Source organism: Carassius auratus, chromosome 40 (genome assembly GCF_003368295.1).
Source record: "Carassius auratus strain Wakin chromosome 40, ASM336829v1, whole genome shotgun sequence".
Taxonomy (NCBI): Eukaryota; Metazoa; Chordata; class Actinopteri; order Cypriniformes; family Cyprinidae; genus Carassius; species Carassius auratus.
Window position 1 is genome coordinate 2,121,708 of NC_039282.1, and position 9,583 is coordinate 2,131,290.

The following is a 9,583-nucleotide window of genomic DNA, read 5'->3' on the forward strand; positions in this document are numbered from 1 at the left end:
TGCTGACAAAGCAATGCAGAACTTTTCTGGTGTGCCTTACAAATAAAACATATCAGCATATTTGCAAACAAGGACGTGTATCAGCTCAAATATTAGTGTGAAACAGCCTTGCTCTGAATTCCTTTACTCTGGAACTTTCTTTGGTACTTCCCAAGTCGATGTTAAACACTGTGGTTTGGATGAATGTGTAGAAGCTGTTGAGGGATTCATGGTAGTTAACAATGAAGATGAAGTGTGCCTTGAAAAGCTCCTCGAAAGCAGCCAGGGATGTTTGCGCCTTGCAAGGGATGGCCTTCTGGTCAACGATGACATAGAACCTCTGAATGTTGTTCTTCTGTTAACCAACACAGAGGAAGAAGGGCTGTCCTGGTTCCAAGCTCCCTAGGAAGGCCTCAACACTGGCTCCAATCTGTGACAAACACAGAGACAGAAAATATTAATTTAAGTTATGCAACACAAGCAACGGCAGTATGAGAACAAGTGGATGAAAAACATTAAACACAAAATACCTTAAGATATCGCGCCACATGGTTGACAGCTTGATATGAGCTAATCTTAGCACTCTTCTTGTGGCCTTTTGACGTAGGGGGGGAACAGGTGAACCAGCAGCAGAACGCTTGACAGGTCACTGTCCCAGCCTAGGAGCAAAGTAGAATTAAGTGTGAGGCACACTTACCAGACTCATTTGAGTTTTGCTGCGCAGACAAGAGTTCGTCAACATGCTCAATAGAAGTCCGGTTTTTGCAGTCTGCCTGGAGCCTGGGTTTGAAGTACATGGCCATTTTGCCAAAAATCTGCCAGAAACCTCTTCTCCAAACATCATGGTGAAATCTTGGTCAATCTACAGAAGAAACACCTTAAGTCCTTGATACTGAAAGAATATTGAGTCATAATTGTTCACTTCAAAAATACACTGATCAAACAAATGTATGTCTTTCTTACCAAGCTGGGGATGTCGAGAAACCGCGGGAACACATCCAAGACTGTTGCAGAGTTTTGCTGGTCCTGAACTAGCATCTGGCGGTATTGAAATGTTGCCATCATCTTATCTTTGACAACTGACACATCAGTTGAATGTTTCAATAAGGATATTGCCTCACGGCATTCCTCGCCGAACAGTTGCTTGTCAGCCAGGAGAAAATCCCTCTTGCTCTTTGGACCATTCGTAGTGCTGGTGGAGCATCTCCGAGATTGAACTGCAGTGTTGCGCTGGACGGTCTTTATCCTCCAGTCCAGACCCACTTTCTGCATCATAGTAGTGTTCCTGTAAAACCCCAAAAGAACAAAAGTATGCAACACAGGGGTCACATCACCACATGGCAACATTAGAAGAAATTAAGGATATACACATTCCCACATTCTTCATATATTGAAATATAAGCCATTAATAAAAAAAAAACTTACATTTCCGTTTCCAGAGTATGGATCACTAAGGTTGTGATGCTAACAGCATATTTTGTTCGCACATGGGTTGGTGGTATTCTCCTTTAAAAGTAGAAAATATATTATTGTTCAAGCTTTTTCCCCCTTCAAGAGGGATAAAAATATGGACTTAATGCCTATCAAACAAAACGGTAACACTTTACTTGAAGGGGTGTGTTTATGACAACTGTCATTAAGTGTCATTAGCTCAATTATGACAAAAAAAAAAAAAGATCTGTATGAAGAATCTCAGGTTTCAGGCCCCACCATAGCACAGAAACTGCACTTGTTAAAATTACAAATGACCTGCTCCTTCGTCAGACCAAGGCTGCATCTCATTTCTAGTCTTACATGATCTTAGTGCTGCGTTCGACACCATAGGTCATGACATACTCATAGATCGATTACAAAACTATACAGGTATTCAAGGGCAGGCTCTAAGATGGTTTAGATCCTACCTGTCCGATCGCTACCATTTTGTTTACTTAAATGGGGAGTCATCTCATTTATCATCAGTAAAATATGGAGTGCCACAAGGATCCGTTCTAGGTCCCCTTCTATTTTCAATATACATGTTGCCCCTTGGTAATATTATTAGAAAATACGGAATTAGCTTCCACTGTTATGCTGATGATACTCAGCTATATATCTCACGAGACCAGATGAAACTTCCCAATTATCTAAGCTAACAGAGTGTGTTAAAAATGTAAAAGATTGGATGACAAATAATTTTCTCCAATTAAATTCGGATAAGACAGAGATATTGATTATTGGACCAAAAAACACTGCACAGAATCTTGTAGATTACAATCTGCAACTAGACGGATGTACTGTTACTTCCTCTACAGTCAGAAATCTGGGTGTTATATTAGACAGCAATTTGTCTTTTGAAAATCATATTTCCAATGTTACAATGCTACAAATGCACTTCTAGGTTGTTGTCCTGCTTATTCAATAATAAGCTACAGGTAGTCCAAAATGCAGCAGCTAGAGTCCTTACGAGGTCAAGAAAATATGATCATATTACCCCAATTTTACAGTCTCTGCACTGGCTATCTATTAAGTTCCGTATCAGTTACAAATGATCATTACTTACCTATAAGGCCCTAAATGGTTTAGCTCCAGCGTACCTAACTAGCCTTCTACCACGCTACAACCCATCACGCTCCCTAAGGTCACAAAACGCTGGACTTTTGGTAGATCCTAGGATAGCAAAGTCCACTAAAGGAGGTAGAGCTTTCTCACATTTGGCTCCAAACTCTGGAATAGCCTTCCTGATAATGTTCGGGGTTCAGACACACTCTCTCTGTTTAAATCTAGATTAAAAACACATCTCTTTCACCAAGCATTCGAATAATGTATCTCTTAAATTGTGAGTGTAGTTGCATTTTTATTCATTAGCTTGGGTAAAACTAATTTTACTCTGTTGGATCAGCAGCTATGCTAATGATGTCTCTATGTGTTTCTCTGTTTCTGCTGGATCTTCATCCCGTGGTAACTAGGATTTACACAAGCTCCAGTCTGGATCCAGAACACCTGAGAAGAGATGATGCTGACCCTCAGAGGACCCAAGATGATGCTGACCCTGAATCAACAATCATTAACTAACAAACATTGCTACAAGTGTGACTGCATCATATAACAATTATTAATTAATAATATTAATAACGTTCATCGTCTGGCTAACTACGTCTTGTATTATTTTTTCTAAAAATCCTGTCAAACATGCACAAACTGACAGTCACCACCACAAGCTACTACTAAATATTGTAGAAACATAATTTTCTGTAAAGTTGCTTTGTAATGATTTGTATTGTAAAAAGCGCTATACAAATAAACTTTAATTGAATTGAGTTGAAAAATGCCTTGGCAACCACCCGTAACACCCTGACATCGTGGCTGCAAATTCTGCACAGGCCACCCACAATTTGTTCTGAAAATGTAAAATCATACTTTTCTTGAGCATTTATTTCATTGGGGAAATCAAAACAGCTATATGTATACCAGTTGACTGACATTATGCCAAAATTGAAGAGAAGCTACAATAAATGGACAGACATCCATCTACAACCATTTTAATGCATGTGCTGATTGTGGATGATGATGTAAGTGTTAAGCAAGAAATACATACAGTACACAATGTAAACATATTGTTTCATTAACAAAATGGCAAAATTTTTGAAAGATTAAAAAATATAATTTTGAGTGATACTGTTTCATTATAGATTTGCAATACAGATATTTGATAGTAACATTGATTTAAATAGAAACTTCATACACTGAGATTGAAGAAAGTGTAAAATGCATGTGTGAGCAATTAATCCTTGTGAAATAATAAATATACAACCTTTTGTTGTAATTGGTTTTTATGTTTCTGCTCCACTTGAAAGTTATTTTGATTATTTATTTTATATGGAAAACGTCTTCCACAAGATACTTTAAATAAAATTATGTTTGACCAGTACCATAGTAAGGGAATGCGCTATTTTAATAATTTGAGTTTCAGACATTTGAACAAATACAGAAAAATACATGATCCAAATTTATTAAAGCATTCATTCATTCCCACAAACGTATTATTAATCATGTTTGTTTTCTTCGCCATTCACCTCAAAAATCACAAATCTTTACACTTTATATAATTCATTTTCACTATATATTTTAGATTGTTGACTTCCTGATAATATTTCACAATTCTTTCATTCTGAGTAATCATTTATTCTGTTTATTTGATGTATTTATCATTAGCATACGGTCATTGAGGCAAACAGTGGCTCAGTGGGTAGCGCTGTTGCATCAAAGCAAGAAAGTGCCTGGTTATTTTTCTTTTTTCTTTTTTTATGGTCTATTAACATTGTCAGGTGCACTTAGAACACAAACTACATGGTTATATCCACTGCAAATCTGCCACCTTTTGGCAAAGCTGTGTAACCTAAAGAACTTTTACAGTCTGACACCCATTTTACATCTCTACCTGAAGCCAGTTTTTTTAGTAAATTGGAATGTATACAAAGAATTATGAGTGACTAAAAATACGCCAAATGACAGCTTCAAAACAAAAGCTGCTTTCCAGTGATCCTTCAAAAGTTTGTCCTCTTGATGACAAAGCAGCTGAGATATACAGCTTCTAGCCTTGTGTTTGAGAATCACCCAAAATGTGCAGTGAGAACAAACCATTTAATCATTTAATCCATTTAACCATATAATCATATAACTGTCACCGCTGATGGTGACCAGACAAATAGGAAATATGTGGGTACAAATTATAAAGCAAGCACAAACTACATGATTAAGCAAACGCAGCTGAAACACGTGTCATGATGGTGAACATGGTAAGTGCAGGGAATTAAAACAAAGTAAGAACTGAAAGAGTAAAAAGTCCTTAACTGAACTCAACTGAACATATTGGTAACAATAACATAATTTATATAACCCAGAACTTGTAACAAGTTGACATTTAACATGTATTCGTACATTGTCTGCCAGATACGAATCGTTTGATTTAACCGGTTCTTCTCAGTGAACCGGTTGAACCAGTTCACCAAAGCGAACTGAATCATTTGAAATGGTTCGCGTCTCTAATACGCATTAATACACAAATTACTTGAGCTGTTAACTTTTTTTAATGTGGCTGACACTCCCTCTGAGTTAAAACAAACCAATATCCCGGAGTAATTCATTTACTCAAACAGTACACTGACTGAACTGCTGTGAAGAGAGAACTGAAGATGAACACTGAGTCGAGCAACATAACGAACGGACACGCCACTGCTGGAGCCGTTTGAGACCCGAGGAGCTGACGATACTGCGCATGCGTGGACATTTTCAAGGGTACATTTGATAACTATATTTTATTTTCCTTTTTTTTAAAAAAAAAAAAAAGATGAATGTATCTAATCTGTGTATTTTGTTAAATTGTACATTATAGGACAAATGGGTTTTCAGGGAAGTTGGACAGTAATTAAGACTCTAAATAATCTATTTTAATAGGAATAAGGGATGATTTATGAAATATCTTTTTTATGATTTATGAAATATCTGTATTGTATTTATAGTAAACGATGACACATTCCCAAACTGAGTGTGTAGTAAATGGAAGATTACGAGAAGAGCAGCTGATGATACTGAACTGCAGCACATGCCGGTTAGAGCAGTTCACATTCTCGAGTCAAGAACCGGTTGCGTCGGTTTTCAGATCATCAGTACACTGAACCGAAAACCGTTTCCTTCGGAGCTGATGATACTGCGCATGCGTGATTCAGCATGAAGCCGACTGCACAGCGCGTCTGAAACGAACTGATTCTGTGCTAATGGGTAGAGGGCTTGGATGAAGGGAAATCTGGCGAAATGTAAGTTTATTTAATAACTAATAAATCGCAATGGATTATGTACAGTAAGTGGATCATGGTTTCTGCGCTGATGACACCTAATTTATTGACTTTATATCTTCAAGACTTAAATCCTTGTATGCACATTATTGCTGTTATTTTATTTGGGTGCGCTGTTGCAAAACTGAATTGTAAACTGTTCATGAATTATGAGGTTTTTAACAGACTAAAGTTATGATTACTGACTTTATATATCTGAATATTTGATAGACTTGACGCCATTACGTCATCGCCAATGGTTATTGAATCGAACTGTCCCAAAGAACGGGTTCGCGGAAAAGAACCGGACTTCCCATCACTACTGCCAGAGGATAAGGTTTTTCTTTCACTACCTTAACATTTTTGTTGTTGCTGTTGTTGTTTTGCCACAGGGGTGCTTTGAGACATTAAGGCAGAATATTCTGTAAAGATATTTTGAAACAACATGGATTGAAGCACTACATTTTTTTTTTATATGTATTTAAAAATTCTAATTAAATAAATAATTACATTCAAATGTCAAATGCGATTCCCCCTTGTTGTTGTTGTTGTTGTTTTTTTCAGTGGTATTTAAGTCACCACTTTGGCTCTGTCAGCACAACAGATGGTGAACCAAAGCACAGTTGATGTTACAGCAGCTTTCAGACCGTTAGACACTTCTCCTTGTGTCTGCATGGCATAGCAGGAAACCAAAAGCAGAAGGGGGGATGAAAGATTCGTTTCCTTTCAGAAAGGCCCTAAAATCAAACTTGTTTCCAAAAACCAAGAAGTGACTCAAGACCTATTTCAAGTAAAAGCATCACATTTGATCCTTGCATCTCGTTGAGGTAGGTGTTACATTTTCATATTACAATGACACTTTACTCAAGTGACTTGCAAAACAGTTTTGATTATTAATGTGTTTTAAGATTAATACATTCATTAATTGACCTCTACTCTCCACTTTAATCTCCACTTTTCTAGATTGTATTTTAAATGGAAATATATCTTGAATGGAATTACTTGTTGAATGTTATTTACTGGTTACTTGTTATATATTTCAATTAATTTTCCAATATTGTAAACATTAAATAAATAGTAGTATTAAGATTACATTTTAATGGAAGTAAAAAGTCTTTAAGAAAGTAATATTCTTCTAAAATCACTTCAAATGGCTTAATAATCCTAAACAATGACCTCTAACATTTCCTTTATCATAAACACTATCTACTGGAGAACACTGTAACTCAAGGGAAGAGGCTGTTAAGCTTTCGCTCTCAAATCGAAAACTTTCAAATAAATAGCTCATGTTTCATAATAGTAGTTGGAGCAGTTGGTCTTGTTTTTTTCTTTTTTCTATTTTGTCTTCATAAATCACAAAGGAATGGCAGCAGCTTGACATTTCCTCCAAACAGACATTGTCAGCTTGCTTTAGAAGTAATACGCAGTTTTATGCACTGGCTTCTAATAACATATTCAACAATAAAGCCTTGTATTATGCACTAAGAATATGAGTCAAGGAGAATGTTAAAAACTGAAGTTCTTCTATTCTATTCATAGCCAATGTGTAGTTTTATGTGACAGAAATTACACATCCATGGAGTTTAGGACAGCGCTGGCATTCACCACGGACACTGACTCCAACCAGACCTTCAGGAATGAGTCGACGGAGGCCTGTTCACGGGACAGCGCTCTGAAGACAACCGTGTTCCCTCTTCTCTACACCATCCTCTTCATCCTGGGCTTGTCGCTGAACGGCCTGGCAGCATGGGTGTTCCTCCGAATCCCCAGTAAATCTCACTTCATCATCTATCTGAAGAACATCGTGGTGGCCGACATTATCATGACCCTCACCTTCCCCTTCAAGATCCTCGCCGATGCGAACTTAGCATCAGTCGGTGAGCGTGTGTTCGTCTGTCGAGTGTCATCTGTGCTCTTCTACCTCACCATGTACATCAGCATCCTCTTCTTTGGCTTGATCAGCATCGATCGCTGCAGAAAGACCATTCGGCCGTTTGTGGGCACCAACCCTAGACGCCTGCTGTACAGAAAGCTCCTCTCGGGCTTCATATGGACATCGCTGTTGGCTCTTTCTCTGCCTAACGTAATCCTGACGAGCCGGCCCAGCACTTCAAGCCACTTTAAATGCAGTGACCTCAAGACAGAGATGGGACTGAAGTGGCACGAGCTGGTCAACCACGTGTGCCAGGTGATCTTTTGGGGAAACCTCGTGACAGTAATAGTATGCTACACACTCATCTCGAAAGAGCTCTACAAGTCTTACGCCCGCACACGAGCTCAACACCAGGGAAGGCCAGGGACGAACACCCCTCAGAACATTCAAGCCAACGTGTTCCTGGTGTTGGCCGTCTTCTTCGTGTGCTTCGTTCCCTTCCACTTCTCCCGAGTGCCCTACACCATCAGCCAGACCCGAGAAAGCATGTTCGATTGCCAGCAGAAGCTGCTTTTCTTCCAGCTGAAGGAGAGCACGCTGTGGCTGTCCTCCCTTAACTCTGTGCTGGATCCTCTCATCTACTTCTTCCTCTGTAAGTCTTTCAGGAGCTCTCTGTTAAACACCCTGCGTCTGTCTCCGGGCCGCTGCAGGGGGCTCAGGGAGCTCGGCACAGACTCGGCCAGCACTCCTCAGGGCAACACACTCATGTAACGCACAGACAGTGCTGTCGGGAACTCTCTCGTCCACATGAACATGCTAGGGTTCTCCTACACTAATCATCTCACTGACATTAATATTATTATTGTTTTAACATATTTTCATGCTGCAATGGCTACATGGGTGAGTCACTTATATCCTTGATTCAGACCTGTCATGACTTATTCATAACTCATAACTCATACCTCAGAGTCAGGCATTGAGCTAACAGTTTTTTGATATTCCATTACTAGCAGTCAAGCTGCAAGGCCCAGGTTCACTGTAAACAGGATTTCAGAGAATAAAGTAAAATAGTAAAAGAGCTAGAATTTATTGTAATGCATTTGAACTGTTTGCCAATACTGTTTTTATTTTAAAAGATGTGCACTTGTAGACATAACCATATGCCGAAAACAGCAACGCTTCTTGTGTTGTCACATTAAAACAAATAACATGGATAATACATTTTTCCATATATTTTCCAATTAAAAACCAAAATGGCAGCTTTTAACCAAAGAAAATAAAAAAGTTCAGCAAACAACACAGTGTAAGACGTCTAGTCTGTTCATTAGTTCCCTTCCTCGGTCATGTTTATACACCTTCTCCATCTCTGTCCTTCATGTCTTTGTCTGAAGTGTTTGATTTAGTCTGTGATATAACCCCCCCCCCCAATCTACTGTATATAACCACTTATTTTTGTTTCAGAAGTGTCATGGATATGTTCCCGTTTAGTTCCTGTTTGTCCTTATGTGAAGTACCATCATGACACAAATGTACAGATTGTAACAAATAAAAAAGCTACAATTTTAGACAATATATGTGTGCATGTACTGCACGAGTAAACATATATTCAATACATTCACACACGCGCAGTACCATATCTTATCACATGTCTGTCTATGTTATAAAGTGTATTACTGAATATAAAATTACATTTTGATATATTAATAAATGATTTGTCACATATTTTTTAAACCATGAAAAGCAGCAAATACTTATGTATTATTCAATATATTGTGACATAATAACAATATATTATTAAATCAATTAATCTATTGATCATTGATATATTAAGGAAATATAATTTCTATTTTAAGTATTTAAGTTACTTTATTAATATTAATATTAAAATGATCGAACTCTAAAGTAAATTTAAATAAAAAAA

General features: G+C 37.8%; 1 protein-coding gene across 2 annotated transcripts; it reads left to right on the plus strand.

The window, feature by feature from the left end:
• The first annotated feature begins 6,090 nt into the window (after window positions 1–6,090).
• Window positions 6,091–9,370, plus strand: LOC113058231 (P2Y purinoceptor 12-like). Of its 2 annotated transcripts, none has more exons than XM_026225933.1 (3): window positions 6,091–6,126; window positions 6,354–6,616; window positions 7,353–9,370. In XM_026225933.1, the coding sequence occupies exon 3, from the start codon at window positions 7,366–7,368 to the stop codon at window positions 8,431–8,433; it is 1,068 nt and encodes a 355-aa protein (XP_026081718.1). In that variant the 5' UTR covers window positions 6,091–6,126; window positions 6,354–6,616; window positions 7,353–7,365; the 3' UTR covers window positions 8,434–9,370. The 2 variants fall into 2 exon arrangements, with proteins under 2 accessions (XP_026081718.1, XP_026081717.1); XM_026225932.1 differs by having other exon boundaries at window positions 7,329–9,369.
• Window positions 9,371–9,583: the final 213 nt, after the last annotated feature.

Coding starts and splice junctions, on each gene's coding strand:
- LOC113058231 (XM_026225933.1), top strand. CDS start 7,366: ATGGAGTTTAGGACAGCGCTGGCATTCACCACGGACACTGACTCCAAC.